Genomic DNA, 22,378 nt, shown 5'->3' with positions numbered 1-22,378 from the left:
TTGGTTTGAGAAGTTCTCTACAGTGATTGCTTCGCTTAGTTTCCATCCTAATAATCATGAGTCAGCATTGTTTGTTAGATGTAGAGTGCAGGTCGTATTCTTTTATCATTATATGTTAATAACATGATTATTACTGGTGATGATTCTGATGGAATTGCTTCCCTGAAGTCTGAGTTGGTTCGTTGTTTTGCTATGAAAGACTTGGGTATACTACGCTACTTTCTAGGCATTGAGGTTGCTTATTCTCCGAAAGATTATCTTTTATCCCAGTCAAAATATATATCTGATCTATTTAAGCATGCTTATCTTACTGTTAATAGAGTTGTCGATACTTTTATTGAGACTAATGCTCAATATTCTCCATCTGATGGCTCACCTTTGTCGGATCCTAGTTTTTACAAAACTATTGTTGGAAGCTTTGTTTATCTCACCATGACTCGTCTAGATATTGCGTATGTTGTTCATGTGGTTGGTCAATTTATCACTGCACCAACTACAGTTCATTGGGTTGCTGTTCTTAGTATTTTCAAGTATCTTCGAAGCACTTAATTTCAAAGCCTTTTATTTTCTTCTACTTCATCTCTTGAACTGCGTGCATACTCTGATTCAGATTAGGCTAGTGATCCTACGGATCATAAATCTACCACTAGCTTCTATATTTTTCTTGGTGATTCCCTCATTTATTGGAAGAGTAAGAAGCAATATGTTATTTCTATATCTTACACAGAAGCTGAGTATCGTGACATGACCTTAATTACTTGGTGAGATAGTTTGGTTGTGTTGGTTACTTGCGAATATGTGTATATCTCTTTATCAACCTACTCAATTATATTATGATAATCAGAGTGCTATTCAAATTACACATAATTCAGTTTTTCATGACGGACGAAACATATTGAAATTGATTGTCACATTATTCGACATTATCTTCAGATTGGCACCATCATATTGCATGTTGTTCTTTCAAAGCTACAAATTACTGATATGTTCACTAAGTCATATTCTGCTTCACACTTTCGTTTCTTATCTGACAAACTCTCAATACTTTTAGCTGTAGCATCGTGAATTTGAGGGGACATTAGATTATATATATTTATTTGTTTATAGTTTTTAGGTTAATTTGATTTTTTTTATATTTAAAATTTAAAATTTTTTAATCGAATTATATAACATCTTATACACTGTATTTCTAAGAATTAATTTTAAATTTAATAATATAATCAACTTTTTTTTGTTTTTTTTTTTAATTTCTACCAGACCAACGGCGCAGTTTGCCACTGCTGCCACCAAAAACTTATGGAATTTTTGCCGCCTGTCCGACACTAGCCAAATACAGCCATCAATCCCAGGTTTTTTTCTCTTCCCACGTTTTTTTCTTCATTCATCTGTCTTTCATTGTTTTTTTTCTCTTCCCACAGTCGCGGCTCCACTGCTCTCTCCCCTGCTAGGGAAAAGATTCATGTCCTTGTCGGGGATCGGTAATGCAAAGGATGGCGTACACGATGTTGCAAAGGCCAAGGATGAGCTCTCTGATGATGACATACAAGCAAGGGAGAAGAGGAGGAGGCTGAACATTGAATAGGTGAGGACACTGGAGAGTAGCTTCGAGTTGTAGGGAAACAAACTGTAGTCAGAGAGGAAATTACAGTTGGCCGCCGCGCTAGCGCTGCATCCAAGGCAGGGCATGGTCATAACAAATTAGAGGATGGAAGTTTTTATAACTTGCTATACGGCATGGGGGATCATTATCGGGTACCCTTTTGGTCATGGTCATAACATCTCGGCTTCCATTGACGCATCATGAGCTAGCTAGGAATGGAAAGCAGTATTTGTTGTTTCATCTTTTTGTCTGGGAGGGTCTGACTCCGTGTTTGATTTAGTTTTTGTTCCTTTGGTCAAGGGTTTGATGTTTGTGTTGATGTGCGGATGTACACGTGTGCGTTTCGAAATTAATGTATCGTGTTTTAAAAAAATACTTAGGATGCAGGAGAAAAGCAATAAGTTAGAGGCTACAATAATTCTTATGCAATTCTTCAATTAGCAATCCAATCATGCTAAATATGAAAGAATTAAAAACAAAAAACGTCACAAACTTTGAATAATAAATAGTGCAATATGTTTGTTGTGACTTTTAATTTGAAAATGGCATTCGGTGGCTACTGGCTCTAAGGGATGCCAAGGTGTGTCTTGCCCCCCTATAACTTTGTGTTAATCTTTGTTAGAGAAGACAAGTCCCTCTGTTTGCTGGATTTCAGAAGGATATCATATTAACTCACCAACTATTGACTATTGACTATCTATTGGATCCTAGTTGATTTGCTGGCAGATGACTTGCCAATAGCTACTCATTGTCACCTGATTTGCTAAAGCTTAACTCATCAAAAACGGACTCGGTTGAAGGATAGTAGCTGATTCATCCAAGGAAAACCACTCGGCAAGGAGTTACCCCATCCTTCATTCTCGAACAAGAACAATACCCTTTTATATTTTTGTCCTATAAAATCTCATCTCCACTGTCGCTTGAGGCGAGCACATCCTTCATCACGTTCCATGAACCCAACAGCGAGCTCATGATGGCTGTCTATTGCGAAATTGTAGCTTGGCTGCGAGCTTATAGTGGCTGGTTGACCATGATCTAGCTTAGCTGCTCTCCGACCATGTAAAAATAAATTATATTACATTTGAGCAAAAGATGACGATGTCCATCTCAAACACCTAACAAAATATTTTACATCCGGATTTGATTTCAAGATCTATTGAAGCAGCTACTTTTGTTTTATTACATTGTGACAAAAGGTGATTTGTTCGCTCCAGTGTCTCCATCAATTCGTCCATAGACTAATACGGAGAAGGTAAATCATGAAAGTTACTAGCCCGGATAATGACTAGTACATAGGAAAGGACAGGAACCTGACTACTAGCCAGGATTTTACCCCAGATCACTTTTATTCTATTACATGTCTTATTGCAATGTGGATAAAGATAAAATCATGTATTAATTGTGATTATGCTCATCCTAAATATCACTCACCGTCCCTCAAATTATATATAAAAAATAAATTATAAAATTAACTTATAATCGATAGTCGTTTTAGGGTGCAAGGAGTTTTTGTTAAAGTCATACCTTAACTCATCTTATTACATGGGTCATTAAAAATATCAACTCAGTGGGTAAAGGTTTGTGGGTAAATTTGCATACAGCCCCTAATCATAAATTCATCTTTGCATGCAGTCCCCATCCATAAAAATCTTTATTTCCACTCCATAGTCAAATATATTTACCTAATTGCTCATGATACTTTTCGGTATAAAAAGTCTAAAAATAAATATATTTCCTTTTAAATTCAGTACATTAAATTAGAATCTAGTATATTTTCTATCAAATTGATTATGATTCTTTTTTCACCTCAATTGGATAGAAAATATACTAGATTTTCTTTAAATGATACTCAATTTGATGAAAAATATACTAGATTTTTTTTTAAATGGTAAATGGTGAATTTATGAGGAATTATATTAAACAAGAAAAAAATCGTGCTCAATTTAATAGAAAATATACTCAATTCTAGTTTAATGTGCTGAATTTAATAGGAATTATAATCATTTTTAGACTATTTGTACCGAAAAAATATGATGGATAATTTTGATAGAAAATATACTCGATTCTATTATAAAGTACTGGATTCTAGTGTAAAATGCTGAATTTAACTCCCTGCATGAGGGGCAATTTAGGTAACAATATTTGCATGAGGGAGTTGAAACAAGTAATAATTTATATGCAAGGAGTGGAAACAAAATTTTTTGTGATTGAGAACTGCATGCAAAATTAAGGGGGTGTTTGGTTCTTTCCTAGGAAAAGGAATCGGAATGAGAATTATTATATTGTGGAATGAGAATAGGAATGAGTATGAACATGATATCACTCTTAAATGCAATGTTTGGTTAGTTGCATATTTTCTATCGGAATAAATCAAAATTTCATTTTTTATCCTTAAAGGAAAATAAGAGAAAAAATTATATGTGAGAGAAAGATGAATGTGAGAGGAAAATATGATGAAAGAGAATGATGAGAGAGAAAGTGTGATGAGAAAAAAATGAAGAGAGAGAAAGTGTGATAAGAGAAAATGAGAAAAGAAAGTGTGATGGGAGAGAGCGATGAGAGAGAAAATATGATGCGAGAGAAAGTATGATGGGAGAGGATGAAGAGAGAGAAAATGTAATGAGAAAAAATGAGGAGAGAGAGTGATGAGAGAAATTGAGGAGAGAGAAAGTGTGATGAGAAAAAAAGAAAACAGCGAGTGTGATGGGAGAGATTGAGGAGAGAGAAAGTATGATGAGAGAGAAAGTGTGTTGAGGAAAAAAAGGAGGGAGTGACAAGAGAGATTGAGGAGAGAGAAAATATCATGAGGGTAAAAATGTGATGAGAAAAAAAGAGAAAAGAGAGTGTGATGGGAGAGATTGAGGAGAGAGAAAGTATGATGAGAGAGAAAATATGATGAGAAAAAAAAAGGAAGAGAGTGCGATAGAAGAGATTGAGGAGAGAGAAAGTATGATGAGAGAGAAAGTGTAATGAGAAAAAAAAGGAAAGAGAATGTGATAAGAGAGATTAAGGAGAGGGAAAGTGTGTGATAAGATGATGAGAGAGAAAATATGATGAGAGATAACAAGGAAAAAGAAATGATATGAAAGAATAAATAAATAAATATATTTTGATATTTGATATTAAGGGAGAAAATTTTAGTTTTAGGTCAAAGGTATTTTTAGAATAAGGGAATATTTTGATTAATGAAAATAGGGTAATAGCTCATTGAAGGGGAGGTACATGGGAATGAGTTATTATCCAATTTCAAGGATTTATTCCCTTATTTATATTCTTATTCCTATAATCCAAACATTAACAATGAGAATCAATGATTCACAATCCCATTCTCCTAAATCAAACATATCCTAAAAATTTTTCTCTACTTTACCGAAGGTTTGTTGTACTCGATTATTACACACACAATAGACAAATACTGAATAGATTTATACAGATGTTTTTCTACTAATAAAAAAATTTTAAATAATAAAATCAGAGGCAATTTATGCCTCCCTCTTCTCCTATTTTCGTGCTTCCGTGGGACGGCGAGGGTAGGCGGCGAGAGGTGGCGGATCTGAGAAGAGATAGAAGAAGGCGGCTAGGAAGTTGCGGACGAGATCGCATCAGATGTCCAAAGGGAGCGTGGTGGTCATCGACAATGGGGCGGGGCTGTGCAAGGCGGGGTTTGGCGGAGATAGGGATCCCGTGGCCATCGTCCCCAACTGCGTCGGTAAGTCTCCTGCCTCCAAGAAATGGCTGGTGGCGGACGAACTCCGCGCCGCCGACACCGACGTCACTTCCGTGTCCCTCCGGCGGCCCTTCGATCGCGGCTACCTCGTCAATCCGGAGCTCCAGAGGGAGGTGTGGGACAGAGTGATCCGAACCCTCCTTCGCGTCGACCCTAACCATTCCTCGCTCCTCCTGGTGGAGCCTCTCTTCAACCCTCCTTCTGTCCAGCGCGTCACCGATGAGATCGTGTTCGAGGATTTCGGCTTCCGCTCACTCTGCGTCGCCGATTCCCCCTCCCTCGTCCACCTCTTCGAGGCGAGTCGCGGCCACTCCCACTGTCATCAGACTCAATGCAGCCTCGTGGTCGACTGCGGCTTCTCCTTCACCCACGCCGCCCCCGTGCTCCAAAACTTCACGCTCAACTACGCGGTCAAGCGCCTCGACCTCGGTGGCAAGGTCCTGACCAACTACCTCAAGGAGTTAGTCTCGTACCGCTCCGTCAACGTCATGGATGAGACCCTCATCATTGACCACGCCAAAGAGAAGCTCTGCTTCGTCTCTCTCGATGTGTCACGGGATCTCCGCCTTGCAAGGTTAGTTATCAATTGAGCTGCCCTTTGTCATTCAATCAAAACGCCTATTTTTCGTGGATATCCTTGCCAGTAGTGTTGAACCATTATGTTCTTGCTGAAAACATAATGGTTTATCAATTTTGATGGAACATTTATCTTTCCATCTAAACTATGGGAAAATATAGAAACGTTATATCCTGACAACAACATTTGGGCAACCCCTTAATCCCACCTACTTGGGGTGAGCTACATGAATCTTATGCCCTCAACTCACATCTATGATCTTAAAATGTTTTTCAGAGTTTTGAATTGTTCTTTTATTTTTGGGAGGTAGTTATTCCAGAGGGTATTCAACTTGTTTTCTTCCCGTGATACCAATGAGTTAGCACATGAACAACAAGCATTCCTGCAAAACAAGATACTCTGATATGTACCCTTCTTGGTTAGGGTTGCCTTTCTTTTATTTTTGTTTTCCACTACTCAGTTTGGACCTGCTTTTTCTATATAGCTAAAGATTTGAATGGTGAATGAGACTAGTTCTATAGGTTTTATATAGGTGATGCTGTCTGAGTAGTGAATTTCAAATATGGATTTGTTTCCTACAATGTGTAGATACTCTGATCTACTGAAGTGCATGTATGAACTTTTTTGAGCATTCTGTTCCTGCACCTAAAATTTTATGACTTCTGAAACATGCTTGTGCATCAAAAAGAAGTTACGACATGTTAAAAAATTTGGATAATGTGGTGCTAGAGTAAAAACAAGTCATTTGTCCCAATTATTTGGATCAACTAAGTAGATCTCATCACACCATTAAAATTAAAGGTTAAGTTATTTTGACCTGGTTTGATCGGTTAAGCAGCTCTTTTTTACATGATTCATCCTATTTTGACTTGTTTTATTTTCAAACAAAATTGCATCTAATGTTTTCTATTGTCTCCTAGTAATCCTACACATCTATCTCCAGAATTTATTTCTTTCTAGTAGTCCTACACCTCTATACTTTTCTTCATCTTTTTCATCTTATCCTTTATAAGCAACATGTATTTTTTTTTTTTGTAACCTATTGCTTTATATCTATTTAAAATTCTTTTATCGTCTTTATGATTGTAAACTTGAATCTATGTTCTTATTTTCATAATATTTTAACTAAACTGCCTAGACCCCCACCTAGGACATGCCTTCTGATTAGGCGCTAAGTAGTGGGTTGACTACCTACTGCTTAGAATTGCCTTTTAAGTTTTAATATCTTGATTTTAAATCATAAAGTAAGATATATCGTAACATAGTTAACTGAGGGGGTTATACGACAATTTCATGTGATGCAAAAGTTTTTACCGATGCTAATTGTCCACTTTTTATCCTATTAATGGTATCTTTATTAATATCATTTCAAAGTTTTATATTGGTACCAAATGATTGTACCCTCTATATTATCACTGATTGTGTGTTGCATAGTTCATAAAATTAGTATTAGAATTAGATTAGTCAAATGAAAGACCATTCTGACAATCTTATTGATTAGTGGGGAGGAATGAGGAACACAATAATTGTGATAAAAATAAAACAAATCGAAATAAACATTTTTTTAAAATTATTAATTATTTTGTAATTATTGAGTTGTAAAGTATTAAATGTAGAGCTATAACAAAAAATTATTGCATAGTATTAAATTATTAATACTAGTTCTTACTATTTTATGCCTAAATTGATGTATAATGAAATTTTGATATTTTACATGATATTATATAAATTATTATATATTATCAAGCGTAAAAATCACATTGGTGTTCATTTTGAAAATTATAAAATGTGTGACCTATCTTGATTATTGTTGAAGGATACCCATCATCTTTAATATACCCATTAATAAGGTTCAACATCTCGAACCATATTGAAGTTTCAGTATTTGATTCAAACAATATTGTTTTGATACTAATCCTATCTGAAGGCTGCGAGATGGCGTGTTGGCTCTGGCTAGTTGAAGGGTAGTAGACTTCTTGAGATATGAAGAAACTCCTCAACGATCCTGCGCACAATCAGATGATCTAACAAAGCGTTAGTGACCTAGCACCAGGGTAGGGATCCCTAACTAGACCCTCCGACGCTCAAGTTAGTACAATCTCCCGGAAGTGGATGAAGAACAATAGTGGAAGTGTTAGCGAGGAAGTAGAGTTCAGATGCGAATGTTTGAGTTCGTGTACCTTGCCAGCGGGGAGGATCCCCTTTTTACACCGCCTCACATAACCTACGCGATCATGAGGTGGTCCCCGGTTTGTTAGAGTTTGTTAGGTGATGGAAGAAAGTACAACCTGTGTGTTTCATGATAAACCAAGGAATCTTTTTCCTACCCAGAGATGTACCTCTTTTATCGTTTATACTCTGCACCATTACTGAGGTAGTCAAGAGAATATGCTGCTACAATTAATATGAGAAACATAATAATCTTTGAAGAAAGCCTCAAAGAAATATTCCCTGACAAGTTCTCAAAAGTCGTTATGGTGTTGTCGATTGTTGTCTGCTGAGCATATCTCGGTCGGTATATAAGGCCGGCCATATTATATCACTTTGTTCTGTCATATATTAAATATTGCAAATATCTGTTCAGAAACTTATATAGTGTACAGGGTACCAAAGATCCTTTTGAGAAACCATAGGATAAATTATGTATGTTAGAACTTCCTTTTAGGAGTAATATATCATCAGATATTTTAAACCCTGGTCGAGCCTTGCCTGATCGAGTGTTCACAGAGTGCCTTATATTTGTTTGACCTTTATTTGGCCACGCGCCTATTAAGTGCTTTAGAAGGCTAAGTATCCTTAAGTCCGCCCGGTCTTTGCTAGGCCATGCGTACAGAGAAAGTCTTATATTCACTCGGCCTTTATCCGGTCGTGCACCTATTAAGTGCTTTAGAAGGCTAAGTGTCCTTAAGCCCGCCCGGTCTTTGCTCAGCCGGGCACACACAGAAAGTCTTATATTCGCTCGGCCTTTATCCGGTCGCGCGCCTATTAAGTGCTGTAGAAGGCTAAGTGTCCTTAAGCCTGCTCGGTTTTTGCTCGGCCCGACGCACACAGAAAGTCTTATATTCGCTCGACCTTTATCAGGTCTCGTGCCTATTAAATGCTTTAGAAGGCCAAGAATCCTTAAGCCTGCCTGGTCTTTGCTCGGCCGGGCGTACAGAGAAAACCTTTTATTCGCTCAGCCTCTATCCTGCCATCCTTACATTGAAAGAGACATATAAGATTAAGTATCTCTGGGCCTGTCCGGCCTTTGCCCGGCTGGGTGTTCACAGAGAACTTAATATTTACCCGGCCAGTCGTTTTATTTTTTATTTTTAAAAATAATGTACTAGGGTTCTTATATCCGACCAAGTTTATAACCAGTCGACCCCATTCGAGTGTTTTACACTAGAATCACCTTAGTGAGACCCAAAAGCTAGGTGATCCACAGAATTAGATGGAGATTGCTTTCCTATTTCGACCTTAACCCCCACATCACCTTGACCAGAATCTTTACGTCATCTCCGGAACCCGCTCGATACAACTCGTATCAGATACCATGCCGATGTTCAGATGTATAGTGTCGGTGGCCAATTGGAGGGGAAGGAGATGAAGAAAAAAAATGATAAAACAACCATATCCCTAAGTTTGGATTTTGTATTCCATTTACAATGGTACATTTTTAATAGTGTTGTTATGAACACAAGCTAAAAAAACCAATGTTCATCTTGATGCATATTGTTGTATGCCAAAAGTTGTCGAATGTCGACATGACACGGTACTCATCAATATGACATAACAACACAATATAGATTACTTGTGCTAGGTAGTATTGAGTTTCAACACTACATCAGAACGTTTAATTGTGTCGCCTGACACGGGATGAGATTTCCAACCATTCCCATTATAACCCTTTTATTCAAAAGAGAACATGTTCCATGAAGTAGTTAACATTTTTTAATTTAAAGTTAAAACATTCAAATTTCTTCTATAACTCTAGACTTGTGCTATAGGAGAATATGCACTCAGCACTCCTTTATTAAAGACAATTGCAATTTACAAATGTCTTCACTATTGCTAATTTAAGTTAAAAGCTAGTGATAGAATTAGTGACATGATTAGGGAGGTGGAAAGCTAAAAATTTAAAATTATAAAAATTGACTACTCTAGTAAGACCAGGTTTAAACAAAGTTAGTACAACATAAATAAAATAATGACAATGTAAACAAAGTATTTAACGTGGTTTGGACGCCCTTGTCCGACTCGACAACCTAATGATAGGCGACTCACTCTTGAAAATTCAGAGGCGAAAAAATCTGGTACAATTTTTTTTTTCTTTTACAAGATAAAAGAAATTGGGGTTCAACAAGAGCACTTGGGGGTTGTTAGAAATATAAGAGAATAATTATTCTAAGGTGTAGTAGTGTTGTTCTTGAGGTCCCCTTAGCCCCTTTATTTTTACCTTCAAATCAAACTTGGATAAGTTTTATACAACCATTCTCTCTAATTTAGTCGGTTTAAATGTGCTCCACTTGACTACTATGTTGATCACTAAAGCTTTATCTGCCAACAACTAATCTCTAATTGGATATCTGTTCAGTTGATCTTCAATTCCATTGTAGTCAACTCAAACTTATCCATTTGATAGGTACTTTCACAAGTCAACTCAAAACATCTTCAATTGACTCAATTCAAACGACAAGCAAACTATTTTCCTATTTTCATTAGTCAATTTACCTACTCAACTCAAGTCACTTTAGTTAACTGAACTTTCAATTGATTCAAGTTGAAGTAGAACCCTTTTGTTTGTGAGCAGAACGCTTGCATTCAACTATCCAGTCAACTCAATTGTTCAGTCAACTGAAACATGCCTTCAAATGACTAGATCTGCTAGAGGATCACCAGTGTACTCAAGGTCTAGCTTTTTCGTCAGCTACAACCCAGAATAATTGTTCCTTGATCGAATACACAACCAGGTAGATCTCTATCTAGAAGCAAATCCAAGATTATAGGCCCTTGTAATCTCTCAAAACTCACTTGTCTTCTTGTCTAAAGCACTTGCCTCCAACTCTTCATCCCTTTCCTAAAGTATCCTTAAGGTCTTCGTTCACTTGCCTAGAAGCTTCGTCTCTAGGTCTTCATCCATCTGCTTTTAAGTCTCGCCTCCAGACTTTCATCAATTTGCCAAGAAGCCTCACCTTTAGGTCTTTATCCATTTGCCTAGAGACTTTGAGCCTTTAGGTCTTCATCCACAATACCTGCCATGCTCTTTTCAACTTGACCTTTTAAGTGTCCTAAACCTCTTAAACTTCTGCATCACCTGCCAATCAACAGGACCTCTTTGGATTTGTGCCAATACTTCTTAGACTTCTCTGTCTGCCAAGAGCTCTTGAACTTTTTTCTCTACTAAAACCTTTTGCACTTTTCTATCTACCAAGTATTTTGTCAACCTTGACTTAATTGGAATCTCTTGTATAAATAATTCTTTTACAATGTGTGGTTGGTTGTTGGTGTTGTCCTTCCATGCACTGTTCTTCTGAATTTTGTTTATATTGATTCTTCAGGAGAAGTGGAAAACAGAACCCATTCAAGTGCACATATGTTCTCCCTGATGGTATTGAACATACTAAAGGCTATGTCAAAGACTTTGATGAAGCACAGAGGTACCTTTCTCTGCCGTATGAGACATTGCCCACAGTTTCAGGACAAAAGGAAGAGCTGACACTCTCACCCTCCAATTTGGAAAAACCAGAACAGAGGATGAAAGTTGATTTGTTGCAAAATGTAATTTATCATAATTCCTATATCTAGAACTTAACCAGATTTTCTATATTAATAGTTTTTCTCCTGTGAAGGAATTTACCCTGACAAATGAACGCTTCCTTGTGCCTGAGATGCTATTCCATCCTGCTGATTTAGGTGGGTAAAGCTTGTGCTACAAATAACACCTTAATTTATTTGACATAAGATGCATTCAGAAGAAGGAACAGATGAAAATTACTTGTGTTCCTTTTTCCAATTTAGATAAGTCAGAAGTGTTTTCATATGCTAGTAGTATGTCTTGCCCTTTCTACTGGATACTTGGGAATAACATGAGAAATAGAATAGTGGGTAATAATGCAGATGTCTAATTGCATTTTTGCAAGATAGCTATCTTTTATGCTTCAATATCTCTGAAGAGGTGATATGAACTCTTTTAATTTATATTTTAGCTTTCGCTTTGGTATGTGGTTCTTATATCTGACTCTGCTTCATTTATCTTATAAGGTTTCCAGATTTGCAAGTGTCAAAGTTATACAGTAGTACAGTCTTTGCAATTACAAAGAGAGAGAACAAATATATTCTTGTATATTCAAATCAAGGTTCAACTGGTTCAGTCTGCACCAGAACATTCTGCTTGTCAACCAAAACAGGACAAATTAGTGTTTAAGTTAAAAGATATAAAGTACCACATCAATAGCTTAGTTTATATTAGTGTTTCACAATTAGAACAACTAATCCTCTATAGGAAGATAAAAAACCGTATAAAAATTGGCTAGCTGGAGGAATAATTAAGGTTTTTATTCGTCTGTTTATGCAAATTATATACCAGCAAAATTGCTTGGGTTTATTTTACTCCTCTTCCTGAAGCTGTGTTTCCTTGGGTGGAAAAACACAAGGAATTGTGCTTTGGGAAAGATTTTCTTAGTGTCCTTTCCCTCTGTTTCCTTGGCCAGAAACAGGAGCAAAGGATGAGATTGGAGAAATCTTTCCATCTCTTGTACTGCTAGAATGAAAGGAAGTGTCAGATTGTGAAAAATATTTCTGGCTCAATTATTTTTTATATGCTTGGCATTCTCTTTGTGGCTTGCCTACTTCTTTGCAGGTGACTTTGGTTGATTTTTCACTCTTTTGGTTCTCTTTTGACTGCAACTCTTTTCTTTTTCATGAACTGAATACTGGGAGCCTTACCTTCTCAATAAAGGTCAACTACATAGATCTGTATAACTATATCAAACAAGAACATTTCTAATGAAAATCGTCCTCTAAAAAAAGATATAATTATAACTGAAGTCCAAGTGAATTGAGAAAATCACTATTTTATATGATATCAAATTCTTATTTTTTCCATAAAAAAAAAATACCAATGAAGGAACATGTTAGATGATTAAGTAATCTAGAGCTTCAGTTGAGATCTTCATGTATCAGGCATATGTGAGAACTACCTTAATGGTGGCTATAATATATACTCTGTTACACTGGTCCTATGTTACTTTCACAAAGGAAGGTCAGATGATTTATTGTAAGACTAACTCTTGTGAGCTTGTTCAAGCATTGCCTTATAAGAGTTATTTTTCTCCATGCAAAAATTTCAAACTAATTTCATAAATTGTTCTAGGGAAGCATATGAGCCTTCTAAATTTTTTTAAATGATGACTCAGCTCCATTTAAGTTGTTTTGTTGCAACTAGGTCATGTTTGTGGTTGCAGGTAGTTAATATTATGCTTCATGTTGCTTCCCTCTAATAAGCACCACATGATAAATTACCTCAGAGACCTGCATGGAAGAGCTTTGGGGCTCTATTTAGTCGATACTTCCATTGAATTTGAATAGTTAATAGTTACATTGTTCTACAATATCCTTCATATTGAATAGCTAAGTTCATTATCTGGACATTTGTACAGAAACTACAAGATTCCAGATGAAGTTTGTAAAAATAAATTATGCAGAAATTTACTTTTTTTTCTTTTTCTCAATCTTGTAAGGTATGAACCAAGCAGGATTAGCTGAATGCATTGTCCGAGCAGTTAATTCTTGTCATCCTCTTCTTCATCCTGTACTCTATGAAAGGTAGTCTTAATTTTCTTGTGCACAAGGTGAAGGTTATTTCTTAGTTTATCTAAGATAGCTCGAAATCTTACAGGGTGTATGTTGTTTTTTGCCTTTTTGTGAGTCCTGTTGCAGCATTCTACTGACTGGTGGAAGCACACTATTTCCTCGTTTTGCAGAGAGATTGTAAGAATTCCTCTTATGTATTTGCTGAACTGATGCAAACAATAAGACCTTAAAATTAGTAGTAGAAATAAACTTTTCACAGTTAACTGTATTTCTATTTGCTCTATAATTCATTTTTATTTTTGTTTTGTTTCAGTCCAGATGAATCAGTGTTGTAAAGTTTATAAAAGAGGCCACAACTTACTATTTTGGTCAATCAACCTTGAAGACAATTTCACTGCAACTTGTTAGGAAACAAGTTTTGCTGGGAAAAATGATACAAATGGAAACAAACCACTTTAAACAAGTTGTCTAACCAAATGAATAGGATCAGACCTGAGTTACAATAAAATTTTCTACTTAGTCTGTGTGTATTTTATTCTTCTTTTATTTTCGATTCATAGTCTATTATATTTATCATTGCAACTAGATTGTAAAGCTTGTATAGAAGTTCATCTCATTGTTCTATCCATCTAGCGAATAATACAAAATTTTCTACTTTCATATTTCTCCTCTTGCCATATCACTTGGCTGAAGCATATAATCCTGCAAGATTGTCCATTGAGATACAGCTTTACCACTTTTGGTTCACAAAGCAATTTGCATTTAAAATGAGGTCATTCAAACCATTCATTTTGTTTTAACATGGGTTTAGGATGACAAAAGAATAATCAGTTTAGGAGATATTTAGAACATCTCAACCATGGGAAACAATATGACAAATCATTCAACAAATAAGTAGGACTATGTTAGCAAACACCAAATGAAATTTTCCATGTTTATTTGCCAGTGATTGTTTCAACTCTCAGTAGTTACCACCTAGAATTGGCCATGAAAATGCATGAACTCTCACATAACTTGTTTGAGTGCTGCATAATTTTTCTATTATTGCGTCTTTTTCTTCTATCAATTTTGACTACACAGGATACTGGTTATACTGTACCATCTTGGCATAGATGGTAATTATTAGCAAACTCATTGCTGACTTGTAAATCAAATTTGACACATAATTACTGACTACTCGTTCCTTCTTTCAGAAAAATGGAGCTTCGACCTCTTGTTCCTGATGATTATCAAGTGAAGATTACTTCACAAGAAGAGTATGCCCTTTACCTTGTTGAGTTCCCTGTGAAACTGTGTGCTATGCTAACTTTATGATTTGTGGTCCTTATCCAGTCCTATTCTAGGCATATGGAGAGGTGGTTCACTGTTAGCATCGAGCCCTGATTTTGAGTCAATGTGCGTGAGCAAGTCTGATTATGAAGAGCTTGGTTCAACTCGTTGTCGACGCCGTTTTTTCCACTGAGTATTTTAGTTTTAGGTTATATTATGGTTTCACTGCATTCACTATTTGTTTGATGAAATAGTGTGCTGAAGGATATTTTTCCACTTTGCAGTCGTTTATTAGCTGCTCTTTTTGGTGAGATTGTTAATCTCTCTTTAAGAAGTTGGGCTGACAAACGTTTCATCATCATTTATCAAGGTGGTAGCATTGGCATCTCATTTTAAGGACTATGCCCAAAGGGCGGCCAGTGTCGAGTTGCTAGTTGCTGGTAAATTCGATTGTTTTAAACTCAACCATCAACTGTTGAATTAAAATTTTGTACTCAGTCAAGTGACTATATGATGTTAAGTATGCAGGAATTTTTTAATTGACACTTTATGTTCGCCTGTTGTATTTGTGTTGTCTTTTCCCCATGTAAATAGCTAGTGATATCAGTGTAGAATTAGATAAATTCTAAAGAGTCATTACATAGAGAAAAAGTCGAATGTTTTACGAATTATTTTCTTGCCATAATGTGGTCTATGTTCCTCAAATCGCCGTTGTAATTCGTATCTTTACTCTTTTCTTGTTATGACCTTAGCCTTTTTTTTTATTGTCAAGTATCTATAATCTGTGGTTTACCTCCAATCAATCTGTCAATGAGTTTCATATGTTTTTGTGGGTGTGTTGGAATCTTTCATCAATAGTGTTTCTCGTTCTTCCTAAAAGTTAGCAAAGATTGTGAAGGCTCTTTACTTGCTTAAGGTTACCGACTAAAGCATATCGTTCTTGTCATCGAAGGAAATCTTGGTAACCCATTTGAAAACTTTGTTTTTCTAAGTTCATGGCTGGGGAGGCTCGTATGTCGCAAAACTTTGGGAAGGTAAGTGTAGATATAAGTCGTTGAAATGTCATTAAACTTGTGAGTATTATTAGGGCAAAAAAAAAATTATATATCTTTATAATAATATTATGATACCATCCACTTTGAGTTTAAGGTGTTCATGGATTTATTTTTAGGCTATATTTAAAAAGTTTTATATCAATGAAGATATTTTTCATCTTTTAAATTTATGATTTTTTTTATGTATTTCTAATGTGAAATTTTGATTATAATTTTAATAATTTTCTCTCCAAACGAAGGGTTGTCATCATTCTTATTGTCCAAGCCCTCTCTACTTTAGGTTACCCTTTAAGCATTCGATCATTATCGACCTTTCTCTCAAATGAAGGATCACTATTATTTTTATGGTTCGGGTCTCCCCTCAAGCATCTAATCACTATCAATCTGCTCCAGATCTTCTCTCAAGTATTCGATTACTATTGACTTGTTTACTCATCAGGATTTTTATTAAGTATTCGATCATCCTTGACTTGTTTGGATTTGATATCATATATAGCTCAATCCGGACTATAGATCTGATATCATTTGTTATAACTAAAAGAATTCATATATTTTCGTAATAGTATGATATTATTTATTTTGTGCATAAATTTTCATGGATTTATTTTTTTAGTTATATCAAAGGTCTTATTCCAATGGATTTCAATGGATATATCTTTCAGTTTTAAAATTCATAATTTTTTTTTTGTAAAATTTATTTTATTTCCAACGAATATTGAGGCTTAGTTTTTCCTACTTATTAAGGTTAAAGGAATATCAAAATTGCTGAAAATTCTTTGGCAGTTTCTTTCAAAATCCAGCTGGTTGTTTCTTATACAGGACAGGCAGATCAAAATTGCAGGTTGTCCAAGATGCCTGCCCCCTTGAATTCCTAGTCGAAGGGACAAGATGCATCTTCTCCATAGGCTCAAACCATCCATCTTCCGTCAAAGACAACAAATTGGTAATCCTAGTTCACCGCACACCGTCTCTACACTTTCAATTTCCATCGATGTGAAAAATCTTTACAGGTGAGAAAAGTACAAACCCCTCTTTGATGTCGCACAAATCATGGTTGATGTTTAAACCCTAATTTACATGGGTAAAACTAAACCTTTCTTTGGTGCAAAATGATGCCTTGCAGCATTCTAAACACAAATGCCAACAAAATTGCATTATGTTGCAAATGCCAATTGTCCATCGTGTTGTATATTTTTATACCCTTATCCATTTGGATAACCAACAAAAACATGTTGTAGGAACTATGGTTGTGCCTCGCATTGTTCGTGCCCATCGACTGCAAGTAACTTGTACCTTTTGCTGTAGAAGAAGGAACAATAGATTTATGCTTCTTTGGTCTACAATCAAAGGACTAGGCATGAAGGATTGGCGCCATTCGCGGAAGTGAGGTTTGCCTCTTGGCAAAGAGTTAGTACACTCTTGTCTTACATGTATTCCTATAATGGTTTTCATGATAGATTATAGATCAAGAGCACGAGACAGAAGGCATGTGGAATTTTTCAAGTGGGTTGATCCATCTATAGGTGTTTTAGAATCTTTTCTATAAATATGCTCCTTCTTGAAGATGACAAACTTAGGATTTACGAGGAAATGATACTAGATATTGACTTCGATAAAATATCTTGGAGCCATGAAGTTAGGCGATGGATTCTATGTATGTCAACAAGTATAAACTTTGGCTGCCCACGAGGTCATGGTGCGATGATAATGAGAGATTAAATATCACCCAGGACACATTACATATGAGGAGTTTGAAAAACTTATGATGTCGTTTGTCAGGATTCATCTGTGCTTCTTGATTTACTTTGATGATTGAAGATGAACTTCTGTGGAGATAAATTGGTCACCTCTAAAATTAATTGGAACAGAAGCGCTAAATACTTGAATTATAAAAAAAAATATAGACTTTGGTTGAATGACTAGATGGAAATAAATCCATCGGGTGCAAATGGTACATGAAAAGAGATCAATATGGATGATAATTTAGACTAAGAGTTACCTATAATCATGATTAAGGCCATTCAAGTTCCCGCAGGATACACAGTTAGTTAGAGGGTGTCAGACTTATTATAATAGGATAAGAGATCAATTCTCAGCGGGTGCATGTCCTTAGGAAAAAAACTCTTCTTATCCCTAGTCATTCAGTGATCAACTATAAAATGATCTCGTGATTTACCTTCCTTCACATAATCTGGGGACGGGCTATGAGGGGCATCTAGAGTTAGCGTAATCACCTTTTGCTACAATTATTAAGTTCATTCAAGCCCCCCCGGGTTGGAACAGATCGTTCATGCAGTAGTATTGTCACAAATAAATTTATGGTCGATTTCCAATGGGTTACCTCACTCTACTGTATGCATTACTATTCCTGAGTGAAATTCTTCATGATTTACCTACATATATCTAGCTGAGAGTCGAGGTCATTTAAATTTTCTTTACTAGTCGAATATTATGATTATGAGATACGAGGAATGCATAAGACCTTGCAGAGAATGTGGATATGACACAAGCTAATGGCCTTGTTGATCCCCAATTTGTAAAGTAAATATGCGATAAAAGGTGATTCACTCACCCCCAGTATTCCCACCAACTCATACCTAGGTCAACACGGAGGAGATAAATCATTAATGCCTACTAGTCTTTAGTGCAACTAGCAAGGTATGGGGGAGGGCATGTTCGGATGCCCCAAGTTTTAACCCTAAGATTTTATATGATAATACCCTATGTCTCAACCATCGTATCACCCGAGAAGGCAACTTGCAAAGCAAATATAAACCTTATGTGTACAAGATTATTAGTGCTAGCACAATTACTTTCTTATTAATAATATATTATATAATGTACATTAATATACAATTATATTACATAGATTATTAATATTTAATTTTTATATAAATGAAAGAAAAATAAGAAACAGAACTCTGTTATTCGAGCATGCACAAAGAATATTCTTAGCCTTATCGCACAAGAATTAAGATGAAAAGATGCCTTATGCCATAGCTTTTTTTCTTGTTTCTGTTACTACCTTTTGCAAGTTATAGTTTTGCTTTTACATCTACTAGCCATAGCCACATGCATTCAAACTCATAATATTAAACTTTGAAACACTAAATTAAGTATTTTAAACATTAAAAATACTAAAGAAATGAACAAAAATTTCCTTTGAACAAAAAAATTAAAAATAGTCTACTAAAATATAGGTCCGTTACGTTAACGTTCCCTCTAATACTGACCTAAATATTAAATGTTAAATGATGAAACTATGAGCTCCCTACAAAATCCTATCTAAGTATTGGAATCATTAATCAATCTCCCATAATCTATCGTGTTATCTTTATTCCTTAGCATCTAAGTCATGCAAAATACGAATACTACCACCATCCGTCCAATGTCATGTAAGCTCACCAAAAGCTACTTTTCTTTTTATTCGCTTCTTTAATAAAAAAAATATTCTCTTTTATAATTTTGATACCTTATTCATTAACTTAATACTATCAACTTAAGAACTTGAATTTAGAAAGGATTGAGTAGTACTGATTTGTTAAAATTTATTTTTAATTGACATCATATATTTAATTTATGTTGAATAATTTTAAAAGTGATCAGTACGATTTTACAGAATTTTTTCATTGACTATTAAGATAAATCAGAAAATACTCAAGGTGGATGGTCCATCAGTCCAATGTTCTTATGTCAATCGCTAATTAAAAAAAAATTATCCATTAATTTATCAAATTTTGGACTCGATTTTTAAATGTCTAAAAACTAAAAAGGCGTCATGATGCACTATTACCTCAGGGGCAGCTTAGTACTCATGATTGTCATTTGATAACATTGATTATTTTGTTTGATAACTCAAAAATTATATAAAAATCTATAGAGATGATTAATTGGTAAAATATTTTTCTAATTAAGTAGGTTTTAAATTATTTATATCCTTAAACTTTAAGTTTTTTAAAAAATTTATTATTATTTTTATGAATTTCTGAATTTAAAAATTTTAAATTCAATTTTTATAAATATAACTTCTTTTTTAATCTGGACTTTAAGCCATCAAACTATCAACATGATACACCAAGTCATGCTCTTGAGCCACTTCAACATTATTTGAATGTTTTTTTGTCTCGTAATCCTTTAGATATTCTATTCTATTCTATTCTATTCTATTTTATTCTTTGATTTCTACACATCTCTTAGCCATTGAGTATATTATTTTTGTAAGATCCATATGTGTTTTTTATAAGTTTCTACACAATCAAACACACACATCAAATGCAAGACTTAACTTAAAATTTTTGCTCGAAGATCAAAATCCAAGGTCGAAGTCAATTAATTGGGCATCACTGTGCCAACAAATAACTCCTTAACTAGCAAATACATTATTTTTTATCTTCCCTTTCACTCGTGCAAGGCCAGATAAATTTTCATTAATTAGTTTGCGTGGGGTGTTCATGTATTTCTTCATATCTAGTATGTAAGCACAACATAAACAAACAAACAAATACAACATCATTACACTTTACGAGTATCGTTGCGCTAACATATGCCACACGACTACATAGTGCATCTTGAGAATGCCACTTGATGATATAATCTTTTATGCAACCTTTCTATATCTCCTATGGTTCCACCTACAATGAGCCACATGGAGAATTCCACTAGACACATTATAGTAGAAACCACATACAATACAGTTAACTCCATAATATCAAGTCATCCTCATATCTATGATAAAGGCCACCTCTCCAAGATGAAGTGTACTCCTCTACAAAAGAAACGAGTTGATTAAGCAACAAAGTAAGAAAAGTTTATGCCAAGTAACCATTTAAGATCTCCTCTTCAACCCACACCAAACACTTATAAAGGACCACCAAAAGGGAACAATTCTAGTAAAATTGACGCTTGAATTTGATATTGATTTTACTTAATATGAATCAATCCTTTAAATGTGTAAATGCAGTCATTGTATCTTCTACGAACACATATTCCAAAAGTTATATGGTCTTGTTTTATTTTTGAGAGACAGTCAACAATTCCATTTAGATTCCAAAAGTTCTGTTACTGAATATGAATCTTTTTAACCGTTGTATATAGTGAAAAATTTGTCCACACACTTAAAGATGTGGGAGCTAAAGCCAACTTTGTCATGTACGATGGAAAAACTCACACAGATCTGTTTCTTCAGGTAAAACAGCTTGTTGTCTCAATATGTTTGACATGGTAAAACTACAATTTGATGTTTCTTTGATGAAATCTAGTCTTTGTAAGTTTCACTAGGTCCATTTTTATAATTTTGTACTTTTCAGCTCTTCTTAGAAAATAGTCTTTAATTGTCGCCTGAATAGTTTTCTGGTTATGCCATGTATTGGAGAATGGATAATGCAAATTAGGAATTTGGTTTTCAGAAGCTATAGAATTCTAAGTGTTTATTTTGGTATGATCTCTGTTTTTGGTGAATAAGTTTTTAAAGAAAATCTCCAAATTGGTAATTATATTATTTAGGAATGTAGTTGAAAAGTTTATTTTAATTTGATTTGTTTTCGAGTATGGTACATTGTTTCCTCTAACAGCAAAGAAAAAACATTGCCCCGCATCAGATGATTGACAGATCAGGCTCTACATTAAAGGATAAGGGTTTGGGAGGTCCTTTTTATCCATCTTTGATCGAACAAATATATTAATTACCCTGGCAAATGACTCCAGAAGCCATGATTTCTACTTGTATGTTCTCATGTATGTGCCTGATGGCTGACTGACCAAAAGGACATTCAATGCTTGTTATAGCTAATTTATTCTGACTACCTAATCCCAGAAAAAAAAAGTTATTCTTACTACACATCGCTTTTTAATGTTAGTCTTGCTTTAGATAATAGCTCCGATGCTTTCTATTTATATTTGTCACTTATAGAGTGATAATTGATTAGGGACAAAGAGTAAGTATTCTTTGAAAGCCATATCTTTGATGGTTAGGAAGAGTTGTCTTGATCATTGACTTTGAATGTGTTAAACTTCTAATATACAACAAATGTGTGTATTGGTTACTAGTTAAGATTTTGTTGCTCTAACACTTTATGAATTGGCTATTAGGATCCTCTTAGAGGTGGTAGGGATGAACTTCTGGAGGATATAATTAAAGCCATTTATGCTGGTGATGAAGTCGAATGTGCCAATCTTGCTCTAACACCATTGCCACGCCGCCTTGTTCCGGAATTCATGTTGAAGCTGGCTCATAAAATAAGTCCCTTCTAGGAATTTGTTTTCCAATTTTATATGGTAATCCCTAAACAACTAGTCACTGTCATTACCTTGAATTCTATTTTGATATAAAAAATATAATGGCAAATTAGGAAATAGTC

At 35.0% G+C, this 22,378-nt stretch overlaps 1 protein-coding gene and 1 long non-coding RNA gene across 6 annotated transcripts; both read left to right on the top strand.

Annotated features, from left to right (window-relative positions):
- The first annotated feature begins 5,095 nt into the window (after positions 1-5,095).
- On the top strand, positions 5,096-15,532 carry LOC122020877 (actin-related protein 6-like). Of its 5 annotated transcripts, none has more exons than XM_042578910.1 (8): positions 5,096-5,901; positions 11,445-11,664; positions 11,736-11,799; positions 13,626-13,710; positions 13,825-13,875; positions 14,892-14,954; positions 15,031-15,093; positions 15,252-15,532. In XM_042578910.1, exons 1-8 carry the CDS (start codon positions 5,207-5,209, stop codon positions 15,361-15,363), a joined length of 1,353 nt encoding a protein of 450 aa, XP_042434844.1. In that variant the 5' UTR covers positions 5,096-5,206; the 3' UTR covers positions 15,364-15,532. The 5 variants fall into 5 exon arrangements, with proteins under 5 accessions (XP_042434844.1, XP_042434847.1, XP_042434846.1 ...); XM_042578913.1 differs by having other exon boundaries at positions 5,097-5,901; positions 15,031-15,160; XM_042578912.1 differs by having other exon boundaries at positions 5,097-5,901; positions 15,031-15,175.
- A 5,582-nt stretch (positions 15,533-21,114) lies between these two features.
- Positions 21,115-22,378, top strand: LOC122021125. Its single transcript, XR_006122454.1, has 2 exons — positions 21,115-21,207; positions 22,110-22,378. It is a non-coding gene; the product is annotated as an uncharacterized LOC122021125 (long non-coding RNA).

The sequence above is a fragment of the Zingiber officinale genome, chromosome 9A (assembly GCF_018446385.1).
Source record: "Zingiber officinale cultivar Zhangliang chromosome 9A, Zo_v1.1, whole genome shotgun sequence".
Lineage (NCBI taxonomy): Eukaryota > Viridiplantae > Streptophyta > Magnoliopsida > Zingiberales > Zingiberaceae > Zingiber > Zingiber officinale.
This window is presented reverse-complemented; position numbering and strand designations above follow the sequence as displayed.